The sequence below is a fragment of the Ammospiza caudacuta genome, chromosome 8 (assembly GCF_027887145.1).
Source record: "Ammospiza caudacuta isolate bAmmCau1 chromosome 8, bAmmCau1.pri, whole genome shotgun sequence".
NCBI classification, from domain to species: Eukaryota; Metazoa; Chordata; class Aves; order Passeriformes; family Passerellidae; genus Ammospiza; species Ammospiza caudacuta.
Window position 1 is genome coordinate 16,364,581 of NC_080600.1, and position 18,905 is coordinate 16,383,485.

Here is an 18,905-nt window from a genome sequence, read left to right on the forward strand (position 1 = left end):
TAGCATGAACCATTCATGTTCCGGGGCCCGGCGATTCCAGAACCTTCTGGAACGCTCATGCCCGCCGCGGGTCAGAGGTGAGCTGACCTCACTTCCGTGCGGGGCCCGGCCTGGGGCGCCGCGGGAACTGTGCGGCGGGTCCGCGGTGCCGCCGGGGCGCAGCCGTTCCCGGGACTGGGATGGTGCCGCAGAAGTTGAAAAAAAACGGCGGCGCTAAACGTCCCCGGGGCCGGGGGAGGGGGTCGGGGCTGCTCCGCCCCGGGGCGGGGCGCCGGTCGCGCATGCGCACGCCGTGACCTTCCTCACGTGTGTGCTGGCGGCGGCGCGGTCACTCGGTGCGGGCGGCGCGGGAGCATCATGGTGAGTGCCGGGGCCGCCGCCATCTCCCCAGCGCTGCCGCGGCCCCGCTCCCGGGCTGCTCCGACCCGCGTGCCCGCCGGCGCGGGGACACACAGCCCGCACGGCATGGCGGCGCCCCTGCTCCTCCCCGCGCTTGGGTCGCTGCCGGGCCCCGAGCAGCCGCGCACGGGTGTGCTCGGTCCCCGCCGCGCCCGCGGGCAGCGCTGGGTCGCGGGGGGACGGGAGAAGATGGAGGCGGGGGGTGGCGGCGCCGCAAGGTCACGCAGTCCGCGGGGCAGAGGCGACTCCCCGGCAGGCGCGGGGGCTGCGGGCCGGACGTGGCGGGCGGTTTGCCGGGGCTGCTTTTGGCTGCGCGCACACCGGAGCTCAGGGTGCCTCCCGCCGCAGTAACGGGAGCGGCCCCGTGACAGCAGCGCTGCAGGGCAGGGCCGCGCAGGCCACGGCGGGTCTCTGCGGAGATAGGCAAGAAACCTGTGCCACGCTCCGGAACTCTCTTTTCTATAAGTTTTGTAAAATTTTTTATAGAGAAGAAGGAGAGTTTCACTGAGTTGCCCTTGTTCTCGCAGTGATACTTGATTCTTAGGATAATAATATCGTGAAGAATTAAAACTTAGTGTAAAATATTGATGGTCATAAGTCTGGCAGCTTTATTTCTGGTAAACGTAGACAGCTCTTAAAAAGGAGTGTCAGCGATATTATCTGTCAGAATGGAAACGTACAGAACTGGCAGCCTTTTCCCTTGGTTATCTTCCATCCCTGTGCTGCTGGCAGCAGTCAAATACAGCATCTTCCATGTGCTCTGCCCGTGACTCTGCTTTCTGCCGCTGCTCAAGGGTGTGTGGATGCCGATGAGTGGCAGCAAAGGGCACACGGATGCCAGGCCCTTCCAGCTCTTTCTCTGAGCGTGGGCTCTGTACCTGTCCACTGGAGCTCTATGTCCATGTGACTTGGCAACCTGCCATATCTCTCCTTCTAAATCAAAGCAGGTTCCTTCTTCCTGACCCCCGTGCGTTTGGGATAAGTGCATTTGCTTGCATTTATCTCGCCTATGGCAGTTAGACTGCTGGTTCTGAAATGCAGAGATAGCAGACAGTAGTTGCAAAAAAACTCCAAACCTAAACCAATTGTGAGGGAAAAATCCAACAACTTAATAAAAACCCTTCACCTTGACTTTGCTTAAGCAGAAGCAGATACTGAAGCAGTTGAGCTAGAAGGATGCCTACCTTCTCATTTTCAGGGCCTTGACTTAAACTTTCTTGTAATTTTTTCTGACTCTGTAGAAGTTGGTGTAAGTACTAGCACTGTGGCTCAGGCTTCAGGTTCTCACTATTTTTTTGGTGAAAGGGTAATGCTTCAAAGCACCTAAGAAAAACTGACAGTGGGGCACCTGGCTAGACCTGTATTCTAAACCTGTTCACAAGTACAGGTGCAGCTCTCCCAGGGAGTCCTTAATCTTCATTAGATCTGGTTGTGAACTGGAGAAATGCAGTTCCTGTAATCATCAATAATTGTGTTCACCAAGCCATAGCAACTAAGGGGCGCTGTTAAAAGCCTAGAGGCCTTTCCAGGCAGAGGAGTCTGCTTATCCGTGGGTGCTTTATTCCCCAGCTGGAGTACATCTTCCTGCAGCTGAATTGTCAGGATTGCCCAGCATCTGCCTGTGCCCTCAGGAGTTTCTGATGCAATCAGAGCTCGTATTTGCTGCTATTAAATAAGTGCCTAGCAGTTGTCTTACACTATTCATCTCTCTCAAAATAAACCATTATGTGTTGGGGTTTTAAAACTCCTTTTAATTGCAGTCTTTGTTGTAATGGCTCTCTTGTTACAATGTACAATTGCTTCCACAGGCAGGAAAAGCATTTAGGAAATTTCTTCCCCTCTTTGATCGTGTACTGGTTGAGCGATGTGCAGCAGAGACAGTAACCAAAGGAGGAATCATGATACCAGAAAAATCCCAAGGGAAGGTACTACAAGCAACAGTAGTAGCAGTTGGATCTGGAGGCAGAGGAAAGGTAATTCCCCAAAGCATTCCCTTTGGGTAGAACCAGTAATGAATGGGGTGGTGGTAGCTGGAATATTGCCATAGGAGTGGGATGGTTATAGTGCAGAAGTGGTGATGGCTCACAAAAATGGATGACTGTGATGGCTGAAATTACAAGTAGGGATTCAAAAAGCAGGTAGAAATCTCAAGTTGTCCTGAAATAAATTCCAGAATTCCTTTAATCATTTGTAAATTGGAGTGGGGTTTCTTTTGTTTGCTGTTGTGGTGGGGGTTTTTTCAGGAGGTGTTGGTGGTGTTAGTTTATTTTAAATATGTAGACAGTGTTTTGTGTGATACCCTGTTTCATCACATCTCAGCCAAAACCTTGAGGGACCAGCAGACTTCTTTGTTAAAATTATTACATGCTCACATGTCTGTGACTTGTGAGCAGGGTGGAACCCCAGAATGTGGGGGTTCCACAAAATATAAGATAGCTATTTATTGGCTGCCTTGTGCTGTGCAAAATATCATTGTCCATAAGGATTAGGCTTATTGGATTAAAGAAAGTCAGCAATCAAATAAGTGTTGAGTAAGTGCTTGTTAATTTTGCACATTGGATATGTATATGGAAATAAGACAGCTCACACCAAGGCCAGTGCCTGGGGGCTTCCACAGCAGAAGGGCTGGTTCCCCACCAGAGCAGTGTCCAGTGGAAAGCTGGTTAAATTTCAACCTGGGCACATTGCTTTGGCCTTTCTTTACCATGAGTCCCTCTCTGCATCCCAGGCTGGTTTGTGTCAGGATCTGACTTTTAACAGCCTATGTTGTGAAAGGGTGATAATGTTTGACTAATGTGTTAATGTTTTGCTTATAATAAAAAATATAATTAAACTCTATCAGGTGTTTCTAAACAATTGAATTGATGGCAACAGACAAGTTGGTCAAAGTTACAGAAATGGGAAGGTACTTTTTAAACTGGCACTTAGGGAAATTATCCTTGGCTATAGAATATGGAGATGGACTTTGTCCCTTGATTTTACAAGGGGGTTTCATGGTTCTTAAGTGAAGTCAAGCAAAGACCTCACACTTGTCTTTACAGTCAAAACTAAATGCAGAGTTGTGATTTCCTGAATGTTTCTGTGCATGGATGGACTGTTGTAGTTTGGAGGAATTCTGTTAGAGAAAAGTAAGGATTTTTTTCTTTTTTCAGAATGGCGAGATTCAGCCAGTGAGTGTAAAAGTTGGTGAAAAGGTTTTGCTCCCAGAATATGGTGGTACTAAGATCGTACTGGAAGATAAGGTAAGTTTCCCAGCTTTGTAAGTGCAAAGCAGAATGGTTCCTGAAACAGCAGTAATAAATACTGTGGGTATTTTGTGCTGTTGGCACCATTCAAGAAAGAAAGCAGCTGGATCCAGCCACCTTCTGACAGCTGTGCTACTGCTATTTCTGCCCCTGCTTAAAGGGAAGCAACCACAGGAACCTCTGACCTGACCTTTGCTGGGTGGGCAAAATGTTCCACATGTCAAGTGCATATTAGAGGGAATCCAAAAAGGCTTAGGAGTTCCTGGGGGCATCCTTGTTTTTGGCAGGGAAGGCCTGCAGAATTGTTTTCTAGCAGTTCTTGTGCTTTCCCACTGCTAGACGTAGTAACTTGATAGCTTCCAAGGAGTATCTTAGGAAGAAAAAGAACTTTTTCGAGACTAGCTCTGCATGTTGACTTTTTGGTTGGCTTGCTTTTGATTTTGTACTTAATGACTGCAATAATGCTGACTCAGAACAAGACAGTATTTGCAAAACAAGAAAAATATTTACATGACCGAAGCTAATGTTTCTTTTCTTTACAGGACTACTACTTGTTTAGAGATGGTGACATTCTTGGGAAATACGTGGACTAAACCTGTTGCAGTATCAGTCATCCATTCCACTAAAAAGCTGAAATTTTTCTTTCATCATGTAAATAATGTCCTTTATTTTATAATAAACAGGCATTGAGTCTTTGAAATAACTCATGATCTCACTGTAACGATGGAACACAAATAAAAATATGTACAGTCAGAAATCAGTTGCTCTTGCTTGAGTTCCATTGAACAGTGAAATTTGGATGACCACCAACCAGCCTTAATTATCCCAAACAACATCATTTTATATCCTTATCTCTGTACTGAGATTGTAAAGGTCTTTACAATAAACTGCTAAAACTAATCTGCTTCTGTCTCAGTTTCTGCTGTTGCTCAGTGAAACTGAGTCTCAATTGTGTAATGAGCTCTCTGCACCATTCAGTGGTAGTAATATGTTATTTTCACCAAGTTTATATAAAATGACCTTAAAATGGTTACCAGACTGATGCAGGCTTGCTGAGGACTTTTATCCAGCTCCCTTGCACATTGCACTCCTGGGATAGGATGGGTTCTTGTAACTTCTGCCTGCAGACCCTGAAACACTGAAGGTTAAGGCACACAAACAGCCTGTCCCCTGCAGTTGGAAGGAGCTTGGTACCAGTCATGTCTGTGCTGGAACAGACTCATCCAGTTCCCAGATGAAGCAGATAAGAATTAATGGTTATTGTCACTTATCACTCACTAAACTTTGTCAATAGAAAATAAAAAAAAAAACAAAGCAGCTGTTAACCAGGCAGAAGTGGGGCTGATGCTGATCTTAAATGAAGTTTCTTTACTGATTACCACACCATCACACCCAGACCTTGAACTTTCCCTTAACTCAAGAGAGACCTGCTTTGACAAATTACATTTCCTTTACCCTTAACAAACTATTCTTAAATAGCAAGACATTGATTTAGGTAATGCTGAAGCAATTAAATTTGCATATTCCTGGCCACCTCCTCTTGCCTTGACAAGGATTTGGGGTTGTATGTGCAGGAGCACCCAGATCTGCACTATTTCTGAGGAGGCTTTCAAAGCTGGAGTGCACAGAGGGATTAGTGCAGCCCAAGAACAGACAGTGCCTTAAAGTGCTTTTGGGGTAGTCCCAGTGAAATCAGTCAGAACATGGCTTCTTGCTGCTGAAACTTCAATGGCAGGAGTTAAATTTCACTTTTCTCTCTAGTCGAGCTGATTGGAACTCAGGCCTGCTAGATACATTATAACCCTAATGCCAGAGGTACCAGTAAAGAACTGTAACAAAATATTTTTCAGATCTCCACTCAGATGCTGCAGTGAGGGACTCAAGCTCTGACACAGTAACACAATGTATTTTCTGCCAGCACAAAGTCCCTGCCATCAGCTGCACAGCACAGAGGTCAGCTGGAGCCATGCCTTTCCCTAGGTGCCATTGGTCACCCAGCCATTCCAGCAGGAGCTGCACTTGCCAGGCTTGGCTGCAATGGCTTTTGCTCCCCTTTGTTGTGGGGTGCTTGCTCTTGGCTGCTTCCCTCTGCTTGCTCTGGAGCTGAAAACAGACCAGGCACTGCTCTGGGGCTTAAATTTGCACTGAACTGTGGACAGACAGAGAAGATGCTAAATTAATCAAAATACACTTTTTAGTATAAAAGACCTACATCTTGAAATCTGCCCTATTGCAGTTTTACTTTAGTAGTTACAGCACTGCAACTTCAAGCTGAAACTTCAGATAATCACACCCCAAGGACCTTGCAAGACAATTGATTGTGCAAGGAAACACAAACTCCCTGGGAAGCATTATCTCCCACTGCAGCCAGCAGGCCTTTATCTCCCAGGATAAGGCAGGCACTCTGCTGCAGTCACACAGCAAAGAGGAGAAGGTATCTAAAAGATTTACACACAGCTTAGAGACACTGTACCCCATCTCAAGGTGCAGTAGGAGTTAACTGCCAACAGAGAAATGTTTAGGCTTAAAATTCCAGCATTTCTTTCCCTAATGTCTCTAAAAGACACACACTGCATAGGATGACTCTGAGCCCTCACCACACAACCTGGCTGCCCCCAGCTCCACTTTCAGCCCAGTAGGTTTTCAGCAGCTTGATACAATGCCTATTTATTAAAATATAAAATGCCTATTCATTATAGAAATAAAATATAAAATGCCTATTTATTAAACTTAACATGGCTGTATCTAGTACAGTTTATGTAGGTGATTTAAAACAGAAGTCACACTTCGTGGGAATAAGTAATTGATGGATGTGGGGGGAAAATAGTGTTCCTAGGCCTAATTAAATGGAGGACACAGTGGAACACTTGCTGGAGTGACAGGAATGTTCTATCCTTGCACCACAAGGCTCTCACTGGGAGCAAGGACAAGGCCACTGCCACCCAGCCAAGGGGATCCATCTGTGTCACCGCCTGTCAGGCCATGACAGTGTGCCAAATCCCATATCCCTCGGGTTCCTCAGGCAAGGACACACAGTCACAAACCCTCTTTCCTTGCTGTGTTCTTCCTGTAGGAAACCAGGCTTCTTTCCACTGTTTTCTACATGGTTTAAAAACTGTAGTTTTGGTGTAAATGCTGCATATTGCCCCTGCTTTTATGAGGGGATACAGTCTTCAGTCTTTCTTCAGTCTGTCTGAATCCCAAGGAAACCAGGTGGACTCCATCTTTTGTGACTTTCTTTTCCTAACACTTCAGAATAGCTTCCATTCTCAGCAGCTGTAGTGTTTTCAGAGTTTTCTCACCTTGGTTGTGTCATCCTGCCACAGTAAGAAAAGAATGGACCATTTATATGCCAAAAGAAAAGAAAGGACAAGACAGGTCCCTAACAGCACATGCATGGCTGATTAATTTTTGGCCAAATATTCAAATTTTCATTAGTGAAGGCCATAAGAGGAAGACCAGCTGAAACCCCAAAAGTGAAATTACCCTTGTTCAGATTTTGTTCAAAAACAGCTTGAAATTGAATGAAATAAAAATAATAAGCATCTTCCAGGAATACAGGGTTAATTATCAAGGAGCAGCACAAGATAACCCTATAGAATTTAAGATCTCAATAAACGAGGCAGATTTCTTTCCTTTTTTTTCTGCAGACACATGAACCATCTTCAGACTGAATTAACAGAGACATATTTTTCTCTGACTGGTATTTCTTCACGGTCAGATTTGTTTCCATGTTAAAAGCAAGATGGCCATGAAATAAAAGTCAGGGACAAATGGAAATATCAAGTCCCCAATTTTTCTGTGCTTTAAGGTTAAACCTTGAATATGGTGATAGGAAAAAAACCAAACCACAATAATAAAAGAATAATGCAAACAAGCTGCTGAATTTTGAAGGACTCAGGCAGCTAGAACCGCTTGTGTTTCAAAACTGGCTAATAATAATATCAATCTCATAAAAAAATAATGTTGGAATACAGCTGGCCTAAAGAGGTACTAGGACATTTCTACTCCTCGTTCCAATACACCAATTTCTCTCAGAATTTTAAACCTTTTGATGGTTTCTTACACAAGCTGGGTTTCGCCACACGACCCGAAGAGCTGACATCCCTGACGTGCCTGGGGCAGGAATGCGGGCCAGGAGTAAAAAAGTAACCAGTGCAAGCCGAGCTCAGGCGCCTGCAGGCGGGAACGCCGAGCTCCGCGTTACAGTGTAACGTGAGAGGAGCTGCCCTGCCGGCGACAGAACCCGCGGGTCGGTCACTGCTGACCCCGTCACCCATTTCTGCTGCCCGCGCATGGTCCCGCTCCCGGGACGAGGCAGGGCCCTGCTCACGGCCTTGCCCAAGCCCAGTCAGCATCCATAGGGCACTTCTCTTTCTGACGGGGAAGCCTAGTTAGAGACTTGTCAGTGTTCTCGATCTAGAAATGTTTCACAATTTGTAGTTCTCACTGGGTAGAAGGAAGGGGTTTTAACGTGTTATTTATAGCAAAATAATTGAGTGAAGGAGGAAACTACAACCAGCACTCACCCCGAATGCGGTGGGAGCAGGGACGGGAGCAGGGAGCCAGCAGCCTCCTCCACCTTGCAGCAAATACCCCACAGCTGCCACCATTTTTTCCCTGGTTGTGTGAGGGAGGCGTCTCACGATACCTCGCTGCTTCATCGTTCTTGCACACAGGCAGAAGCAATTCACCCCTCCTTATTCTGTACTCATTTCTACCACGTGTTTATAACGTGGTAGAAATAGAACAACTTTCAAATAATTTTCTTCTCACACTACAGAAATACTATAAGTCACTCCAGTCTTTCAAAATGTTTTCTTGCTTGTAAGGGAGCCGTATTTATCAGCCAGTTATCAGCCAGTCTTTTTTGTTTTCTTCGCAAATAGAGTCAACACCCGGCTCAGTAACCCTTGAAACCTGGGCTAACTCTGTTTGCCATTAGCGCAGCAGTTTGTGCCCTCTGCACACCGAGCTCACAGGGTCTCAATCCTGCCTGTGGAAACCTAGAAAGGCTTCCTACCTACTTTAAAATTATTTGGCCCCAAACAACCCTCGCTAGGGTAGGGTTTTACTCATTATTTTAAAAATTAATCTTGAATATTAAACTCTGAATAATTTTAATTCCACATCCTTATAGTTGGTCTCGCACATAGCATCAGGGGCTCGGTTGTACAGACCCAAGCGAGGACTAACCTTGCGTGAGCGCATGCACAGCCGAGGCTGGCAGGGGATGCTGATGAAACGGGATGAAATACGATGGATTTCCCAATAACCACTCAATCTCTGTGCGAGGCTTTGCCTCGCAACCCGGGTCTCTCGTTGCGACACCGGCCCCGCCGCGCAGCACCGAGCGGCCGCCCCAAACCTCCCCACTCCCGGCTCTGTGGGTGTGGGGGTGTCAGTGTTGTCTCTCCGGAATACAAAGCTCGGCTCTGACAGAGGGACCTGCAGGACACCGCGCTCACAGGGAAGGAACCGTGGCCTCCAGCGCCGCGCGGAGGAGAGCGCGATAGCGCTGCCGGCAGGGAAGGGGCAGGGACGGTACCGAGGCAGCCCCACCGCCGCCTCCCCTCACGGCCACCCCCACTCACCCCTCCCGTTTTCTCTCGCGAGAGCCGTGCCCGTGCCCGCCCCCGCCGCGCGCGCGGCTGTTCTGGCCGTGCCCCCCCTCCCTCCGCAGGCCCGCTCCCGCCCCGCCCCGCGGCTGTTCCGCCCCGCCCCGCCCCGCCCCGCGCGGCCCCACGGCACATCCGGGCCCCGCGGTCGCTATGGTCATGGCGGAGGGCACGGCCGTGCTCCGGCGGAACCGCCCGGGCACCAAGGCCCAGGTGAGTTGTGCGGTGGTGCCGCCGCCGCCGCCCCGGCCGCCGGGCGAGCGGGCACGGGCAGCGCCGCCGGCGGGGCCCAGCGGCCGGCGGGGCGGCGCCGAGGGCCGCTCCAAGGGCCGCGCCGGGCCTACTGAGGCCGGGGCGGCGGCGGCCCCGCTGCGGGGATCGCTTTGTTCGCGGGGCAGAGGGCGAGACCCGGCAGCGGCTCCTTCCCCGCGGGGTCGGCGGAAAGGCCGCCGGGGCTTCCAGGCTGCGGGCTGGGAGCGGAGGTCGCGTCTGGCCCGGCTGGCCGAGGGAGGCGGGGGCCTCGGCCGGGCGGAGAACGAACACCTGCGAGAGCCGGGCGGGAGCGCCGCAGGCTGGGGCGGGCAGGGCGGCTCCCCGGTGCTGTCAGGCACTGCGGCTGTTCCTGCTCTGAAAATACCGGCAGGGAGCTCCTGACCCTGCACTGGGCTCCGCGGGGAGCTCGGCACCGTCAGAGCGACCGTACCTGCCTGCCCTCCCAGAGGGATGTCATCCCTCCCTTACGTAACTGCACACAGGGAAATTCTGCTGTCACATCGCTTCTCTTAATCGAAATGGAATTAATCTGTTTCTGAGGTTTTACGGTCAGCTGGAACAGGCACACTTCAAACACGGAAACTGCATTTTTTAGATTATTGCAGAGAGATGATCTGTCAAACCTCTATGTGAGGCTTTCCCCTGTGCTTTTGGGAGGAGATCTCATGGTGGGAAAGGAGCTGTGTATGACAAGTGTCTTCTCCTGTTCTTTGTCATAGCAGAGAGGTAAAATTATTACACAATCCTGTAAATCAGGTCATTTTATGCATGTTTAATCTGTAAAGGAGACAGAATGTCTCCTGTGTGAGAAGGAGATCTGTGCCTTTGATAAATTTGGGGTATTCTGAAAAACAGCTGGACATAGACCTAGGTTTGGTCAACTATTATGAAATTCATGTAGATTGAAGAGTTTTGTGTACAGTGATGATAATTTCTCTCCATAGACATGATTTTTCTTTGTGTGTTGCTGTATTTAATGTTTTATTTTGGATGACACTGGTATAGCTGTTCAGTTTGCAAATACAATTAGGTAATGATATTTCAACAGTGGATATGCACTTGAGGTATTTCTGCCAGAGCTGACTTGCTTTCTCAGGAACAGATTGCCAAGCTTTGCTGTTGGGACATTTTCATTGAGTCATTGCACCTGCTGGGATGACTACAGCAAGCTGACATGCAGCATCTCTGCATGATATGAGGGAGCAGCACCAGATTTTAGATGTGAAAAATGCACAGTAAGAAAATGCCTGTGGTTGGGATGATCATGGTGCAGCACAGGTGGACTGCTGCAGCACACAGGTGCAGCTGGATCTGAGGTGAAACTTCAGCAAGGCTTTATCATTAACAAGGCTGATGAGCATCCAGAAAATTTAATTAAGGCACACTGACCATACCAAGGGTGAGGTGGGAACGTGGTACCAGGTTAGGCCAGCACAGCGTTGCGTGATCTCAGTTCAGAGATGTTTTTCTTGCTGTGTCACCACTGGGAGTTTGAGTTTCATAAGCAGTGTGCTGCTGCTCTCTGCAGACCTGTTCCTGCCTGCTGCTGCCTGGTGTGGCACCTGCAGTGGGTGCTGTGTGCTGTATTTCATGGAACAGACGCAGGCTCTGGGTGGTACGGCGGGGCTGCTCACCTGCCGAGCCATGCAGAGCTTTTCCTTTCAAAGTGTGCTAATGCTGCTGCTGCTGCTGCAGGGCTGGGAGTGCAAATCCTCTCTCCCTCTTCCTGCCAGGACTGTGTGCTGCTTCTGTTCACATGCAGCTTCCTGGAATTGTATCAACTCCTTCTATTTTCCTGCATGCTCAGGCTTATTGTAGGCTGTGTGCCTTTCTTCCTCCCCCTCTGGTTTTGTTACATTGCTTTAAATTTTCTTTTTTCAAAACAGGATTTCTACAACTGGCCTGATGAATCCTTTGAAGAAATGGATAGTACATTAGCTGTCCAGCAGGTATCGCTGCTTACATGAAAGGTTGTTAATGAGTGCAGTTTCCCAGGTTTTGTGTTCTGGAATATAAAATTGAACAGGGCTTGCTATTTATCTGCTTAGGGTGTTGCTGCACAGCAGTGAATTTGCTAAGCACCTATGTATATTAACAAATTAATGGTTAATTTTGTTTCCAGAAATAACTTAAATTCCCATGTCTGGTTTAAACAGATTAAAGAAAATGGTGGGGGTTTCTCCATTCTTATACTTTTTTTTTAATTGAAGAAAGCCATTTTTCAGATCTGGCATTTTTAATACCATTTCCTTAACCTGCCCATCTACTTTTGAACTTTTTAGTCTGTCAATAATTTAAGTAAAAATTAAGCCCCTCCAAGATGTAATGTTCTGAATATACTTTCTTACTGTTATTACAACAAGATCTAGTTTAATTTCTACTCCCTCCCCAGTATATTCAACAAAACATAAGGGCAGACTGTTCCAACATTGATAAGATCCTTGAACCTCCTGAAGGCCAGGATGAAGGTGTATGGAAGTATGAACATCTAAGGTAAAAATCCATCTGTTGTTAATATTCTGTCTTGGTTCTGAATTTTGTTCATTGATGCTGGTAGTGAATCTATTTGAAAGTGACACATCAAAACTAACTTAAATGAAATTTGATTCTTCCACTGTTAAATATTGGTATTATTTTCTGAATTCCCTTTACTTCTAAAGATTTATAATATGCTCTGATCTTATTGTTTCCTTTAAAAGAAACTATTTGCACCTCACTTCTGGAATAGGAAGATACAGTCATGAATTTCCATAGCACTTTCTCATAGTATTGTCAGTTCTCCATCTCCATTATGGGTAATGTGATTTCCAGATGCTCCCAGTGCTTTTCCTGAAACTAGCAGGCAAATAGGCAGGCACAGCAGGAGTGTCTTACAGTTCTTTTTCTGCTTGTAAGGAAACAAACCTTTTTATCCACTTTTGGTTTTTTAAGTTGCAGTACAATACTTCCACTAAATGATATGTTAAACTCAAGCTTTGCTGTCTGTGAAGAATTAAAATATAATTGTTTAGCTGGGTAAGAAAACCATCTGCTGGTATGAAGATCAGAGTGTCTAAGCTGTTTTCTATGAGATACTTGCAGTGAGGAAACAAATAGCTGATTTTGATGCTGCTGTGTTCAATTTCTTTTAGACAATTCTGCCTTGAGCTCAATGGACTGGCTGTCAAGCTTCAGGTAATTCTTTTCTTGAGACATTTTGTCAGGGAGGAGACTCTTTAGTTTTGTGTAGATTGCAGAGCTTTCTTCTAAATATATACATGCAGGGCTAAGCAGTGGTTGGAGGTTTTGTAGTATTTTAAGGGCATATGGCAAATAATCCATTTGGGGGGTGGACAGGGCAAGGAAATTATTTGAAAAGATCAGCTCCTTTTTGCTGCTGGGGTTTTTTTCTTAACTGAACAATTGTTTTAACAGAGTGAATGTCACCCTGACACGTGTACTCAGATGACAGCAACTGAACAGTGGATTTTTCTTTGTGCAGCTCATAAAACTCCCAAAGAGGTATGGATGTATTTTGGAAAACTGACTCCAGTGATGCAGGAATTTTCTTTCACAGTTAATAGGTTCATGAGGAGCCTCTTAAAGGTGGCTTCTCTAGTCAAACTGAGAGCTTATGTGGGTTAAGAATATCGTTTGAGCTACTCTTCTTTACCATGCTGTAGTGTTTTACAGAGGAACAGGATGAGGTAAAAGAAACTGCTTTTTTACCTCAGTATTAGCAGCTTTGCACATTCCCCTTTTCTCTCTGGGTTGGTGTTGACCCTGCCTCAAACTCAAAGGAAAAAAGCTCTTTGTTTAACTGATAAAGAGTTCATGCTGAGAATGGGCTCTCATCTTCAAACGTTGGCCTTGATCCACAGGGTAAACCTGACACTGCAAACCTGACTGCATGTGCTCATTCTTAGGGCAGGTACTCCAAAAAGGTGGTGGAGTCATGATTCTAGTCAAGTGGGTTTATCAGCATGGCATTAGCTTGTCTTCCTCCATGTCCAGTTAGTTTAAACTTTGTTCAATTTTCTGTTAAAACACTTGACACATCTTTTTTTTTTTGCCTTCAGAAAGTCTTTGTTGCTTTTGGTAATGATGGTAGTGCAGTTTGTCATATTTATTTTTGTATTTCACCTTCCAGAATAAGGTATTGATTCTTTTTAACCTCATCTTTCCTGTCCTGTAAGATCTTTTTTCTTGTTTTGTTCTGATTTTACTTTCCTGAGATGTTTGTATTTAGCCAACTTCCCACTCTCTCCTTTAACCCCTGCCCCTAGTCAGCACCTTGGCATGTCTGGCAGTGTAGTCCTCAGCTGGACTGGAGAACTTCAGGCTTCTTTTTATCTCTGAGCATGCAGCATTCATCTCCTGTTTTCCGTGGCAGTAGCCACCAACTATGGTCAGAGAGGGGCTGATGGAACCTTGAACTGCTGAGAGAAATGTAGAACTGACAAATCTTTTTCCTCAAATTGGTGAATGGACAATGGACATACTTCCTCTCAGTCTATCTTTTCTTCCTTGAGGTGTACTTGATTGCAGAGCCAGGGATGGCTTGTTACACACTTAGTTACATGTATGATTTTAGTTTTCTTTGCCAAATCAAAAAGCACAGATAGATTTAGGTTTGGTTTCAGAGCCTGTAAAAGAACAAGTCTGGCAACTTGACTGTGTGGGAAACAAATGAGCTGTGAGGTAACAATCATCTTTCCTTTCAGTGTACTCCTAGCATGTGTTTTTATTATACAGCTTTGCTCAAGGAGAAGCATAGAATTCACTACTCACATGCATAATGGCATTGCCATAGTAACCTTTTCTTGAAATAATTTTCATGGGTTGTGAAGCAGAGAAAAGAAATAACTCAAGGAGGAAATGTAGTTATACATATATATATATATATATATATATATATATATATATATATATATACACACAGATATATATATGCATATATACATATATATATACACACACATATATTTATACCTTTCGACAAGCTATGTGAAACTTCTGGGAATAAAAAAGACCAATGAAGTTCAAAGCATCAGAAAATATGATGTTTTTTTTAAACAAGTTCTGACAATGTCATGCATGTGCTCACTCACTGTCTGTTTCTGTAGTGTCCTGCTATAGACTACACCAGGCACACACTTGATGGAGCTGCATGTCTTCTGAATAGCAATAAATATTTCCCCAGCAGGTAAAAACATTTTCTCTTGGGAGGAGGGAAGGGGCTGGAACTTAAGACAGTGACAAAGCCCAGGGAGAAATGAAATGCATGTGTCATGGGCTACTGTTGGAACTATCAAAAATCCTGCAGCTCTGAGGAGCTGGGAGGCCTATTGCCACTTCTAAGCCCAGGAAGAATTCTGGCTTATTCAAAGTTTGCCATTTACTGGAGCTAAGGGATGCTTTTTAGGGAAAAACTGTTTTAGTCATACCTGTTAGTGGTATGGGGCTTCCATTGGAGTAGTGCCCACCTAAACAAGAGGATGGCCTTTGGACAGATGCTGCACCTCAAATGCCTTCAACAGGATAGCACCAAAACCCTCCAGAAGCCAACACCAACCTACTGGGGGACATGGCAATTGCAGAAGACAAGAGACAGGCAACTGAATGAGCAGGGCACATCAGAGAGAACTTGGAGAAGTCAAAAATGTGCTTCTCGAGGAATTTGGCATAGAAAAGGAGGTGCAACTGGAAGTCTCTTTTTTTTTTTTTCTTTGCCCATAAAGCCTAGAAACCAGAGATCCAGCCTTTACCAGAATAACTGATGATGATTAGTTACAGGCAGAACTTCTTGTAGTTGTAGTACAACTTGTAGTCAGAGTACAATTTGTAAATGTGGAGCTTGCACCAACAAGTCTAAATTTCATATGCAATTATACAGACTAGTTTTAACAATCAAGATTTTTGTCAACATGTACCTTAGTAGTCATTTCACTAGAACAGTTGTGTAACCTTTCTCCTGCTGCTTACAGGGTTAGCATAAAGGAATCCTCTGTAGCTAAATTAGGATCAGTGTGCCGAAGGATTTACAGGATATTTTCACACGCTTACTTTCATCACCGGCAGATATTTGATGAATATGAAGTAAGTAGTCTGAAATTACATCTTGAAAACAGGGTATTTACTAAAGTTACAGCTGTGATGGAGTTGTATAATTTTAGTCCTACTAGACTCTCTATATTCAAATGAAGGATTGATTAGAGTACAGTCCAGTTTTGTAAGAACTGAAAAGCTGTTATACTTACATATACACACAAAAATTCGTTTATGTAATTAGTGTATTTAGTTATGGTTTCCCTTCATTTAGATAAAAGGCCAGAATTGGAGGTTTTTCTACAGACAACTCAAATTCAGCTTGTATTTAAGAATCCTGAATGTATTCAAGCACTGAGTGCAGTTAGTACTGCTTACAAATATATATAATCTCTTGTTTGTGTATGTTGCACAACAGTTAAGGAATGCTAATTGTGTAATTGTAAAGAATCAGAGTAATTGAGGGCAACTTGTGCACAACCAGTAACTTTTCTTTTTTAATAGGAAAGTAGAAACTAATAGATAGAAAGGAGATAAGGGGTACAGCTAAATATAAAAGGGAACCTTTGCCAAATCTCACTGAAGGATTCTGGAACAAATGATTGTGCCCTGTTGTGTTGGAGATAGACAAGAATATATTTAAATATGTAAAAGTATGGTTCTGAAATTCCTCCTACATGCACTAAGTGCTGTTAAATTGAGCTGTGGCTGAAGCCTCAATTTCAGTAGGTTTCTTAGTATTTGTAGTAATGACTTTACAAATTAAGTTTGACTAAGACCTATAAATGTAATGAGACAATTACATAGAGCAGGCTTTTTGTTCAGCATGTTCCTCATAATGGTGTAAAATAATTCTTCTGTACATACTGTTTTCTTCCCTTTGTTCACCTCCAGAATGAAACTTTCTTGTGTCACCGGTTCACTAAGTTTGTGATGAAGTATAATCTCATGTCCAAGGATAACCTGATTGTACCAATTTTGGAAGAAGAAGTGCAAAATTCAGTGTCAGGGGAGAGTGAGGCATAATGGCAAGAGCAGTACAGAATCCTGTACTGAATATAAACACATTAATTATGTACTGTATATATCACTTTAGACACTTCAATCACGTATCTTCATAGCTTTGTTTAGTATACTTTTTGTATGCTGTGTGCATTGCCTTTTAATATGGGAAATACTTCTAAGTTATTCATGAGCTGTATATTCATCTATGTGGCACTCATGGTTTTTAAATAAAAGTAGTAGTATCTGTTTATAATGCCTGTTAATAAAAGAATTTACAGTTCTCTAAAAATGCTGCTAAACAATCATTGAATTACAATCCTGAAGATGTGTCTGATTGGGTGGGGCAAAAGTGAGATTTCACAGCAAGCCATTTTGTAATGCAGTAGCTATATTAAGTCTTAGTTCAAAGGTTATCACCTTAAATATATAATTCTGCAGGAAGCTTCCTGCAATGTAGCTTATTCCTAATTTACCTTTTATTTTTTTAAAATGGCTTTGAAGATTTACTTCTGGATATGCATATTGCTGTATGTGTACATCCAGATACTAACAGGATCTATAGTGTTAACCAAAAGGACAATTTCACTATGGTATTGAACATATATATTCTTGATAGATGTATCTAACACACTTTCTGGACTTTCCTTTTGTCAGCAGTGGAGGTTTGTGTGCAGCAGGGGACAGGTGTTGTCCTGTTAAGGCAGACCTCTGCCATTTCCAGTCCACAACCTCTCTAAAGAATACCTGTGCATATTTATGGCAACTGCTTACAGATTATACCTCAGCTGTTCATGTTACACTACACAACACCCTGGCACAGTCTCTGCTTGTATTCCTAGTCAACACATGCTACATACCTGAAACATCCAACCCGATTCTTTGCAAGAGTTAATTGTGTTTTCAACGTACATTTGTTTCTCTTCATTTACCTTAACCATATTGACAGAAAGATTTGGATTCATGCTTCTGGTTCCCTATCAGTTTCCCTGTTTGTTTCAAGTTGTGTTTGCAGATTTGCAATAACTGACAATTTCCATGAGTGCTGCTTAATTGTGTTTTGTCTAGAAAGATAGAATTAAATGTTTTAGAGATGCATATAAGAGAAATACTGCTAAGTGTACATGAATGCAGGATCTAAAAGCAGTAGCAGTGTTCTTGAATGAATTTTGCTTTGCTGTTTAAGAAGTTAGCTTGTTTCTCTGAGGTTGACAGGAGCCCCCTTTATTTCTTTCAGCAGGTCACAATGGGCTAGCTCAGCTAGTTTCAGTAATTTACACTTTGTTTTCTGCATTACATTTACATGGAAAGAAGGGAGTCCACATATTTTTACTAAGTGTTTTTTCATAATATACTAAACATGCCTTAAATTCTATTATTCTTTATATGAATCAAGCACACCTCAAGCAACTGTTATCACCTGGATGTAAAGGGAATATGGACAATGAGAAAATTGAGAGACTAAGCTTAAGTACTTCAACAGCTGTGTTCTTCAGCAGCTTCTTGTCTCATGTTTATCATTGTATTTAACTGTCAGCAGGGTAATTGCATGAGATGTTGTCAGAGTGAAGTAGCTTTAGTTACTGTCTATACACTTAGCTGTAACTTGCCTTGTATAGACCAGGTTACCTGATTTTGATAGAGACCTTGGAGTTTGTACTGCAGGTAGGAGGATGTTTTCTGGAGGTAGTAAAATGTATTTAGCTCGTTGCTGTCTGCTCTAGGACCATCCATGTGTGGCTCCTTTGTACAGTCACTCTGCATGTGTATATTGGCTGTGGTGACTGGGACAGGCAAAAACATGGGACTGGTGTTGCTAATTACATTTCCTCTACAAAATTGAAGAAAATGATGTGGTGCTCAGGACTGCATTAAAATTTTAAACCTCTTCCTCTTATGCTTTAAGAGTTTAACTTCAAAACAAAACTCTGGAAGTTTGAATCCTGTTTATTCTCATTCAGATTTGCACTGTAAAATTGACTTGCTATACTAAGCTGATTTTATATAAGGCCTAAGTGAGACACTGCTTGTATTTTCCCTTGCTATTGTTTACATGAGTACTGTGTACACACATGTGCCTGGATGGTACCATAAAACTTCAGTTAACCTAAGCAAACCATTGATTTGTCTAATAAATATTAACAGTTTTAATTTAGACTTTACATCATAGGGAAACTGAGACTGTCTTTGAATTATATTGTAAAAAAAGGATAAAATTAAACTGTTTCTTTATCCATACCACTGTATTTTGACAAGTTGTTCTCTTTTTTCATGTTGTCTGAGAACACAGCAACTGTCTGCAACAGACCCTTGGGCGCTCCCCCCTCTCTGATCCAAGGTG

At 44.1% G+C, this 18,905-nt stretch overlaps 1 protein-coding gene across 2 annotated transcripts; it reads left to right on the forward strand.

Annotated features, from left to right (window-relative positions):
* Window positions 1-122: 122 nt before the first annotated feature.
* Window positions 123-18,795, forward strand: LOC131560454 (MOB-like protein phocein). 2 transcript variants are annotated; one of them, XM_058809180.1, is made up of 8 exons: window positions 9,379-9,475; window positions 11,422-11,484; window positions 11,928-12,028; window positions 12,667-12,709; window positions 12,950-13,036; window positions 14,641-14,720; window positions 15,502-15,613; window positions 16,457-18,795. In XM_058809180.1, exons 1-8 carry the CDS (start codon window positions 9,416-9,418, stop codon window positions 16,586-16,588), a joined length of 678 nt encoding a protein of 225 aa, XP_058665163.1. In that variant the 5' UTR covers window positions 9,379-9,415; the 3' UTR covers window positions 16,589-18,795. The 2 variants fall into 2 exon arrangements, with proteins under 2 accessions (XP_058665164.1, XP_058665163.1); XM_058809181.1 differs by lacking the exons at window positions 9,379-9,475; window positions 11,422-11,484; window positions 11,928-12,028; ... (3 more) ...; window positions 15,502-15,613; window positions 16,457-18,795 and adding exons at window positions 123-360; window positions 2,208-2,372; window positions 3,552-3,641; window positions 4,187-4,544.
* The last annotated feature ends 110 nt before the right edge of the window (window positions 18,796-18,905 follow it).

Bases quoted from the DNA above. Each gene is read 5' to 3' on its own strand.
- LOC131560454 (XM_058809180.1), top strand. From the start codon at position 9,416: ATGGTCATGGCGGAGGGCACGGCCGTGCTCCGGCGGAACCGCCCGGGC. The intron at 12,029-12,666 runs GTAAAAATCCAT...AATTTCTTTTAG, and splicing joins TGGAAGTATGAACATCTAAG to ACAATTCTGCCTTGAGCTCA. The intron at 13,037-14,640 runs GTATGGATGTAT...CTGTTTCTGTAG, and splicing joins CTCATAAAACTCCCAAAGAG to TGTCCTGCTATAGACTACAC.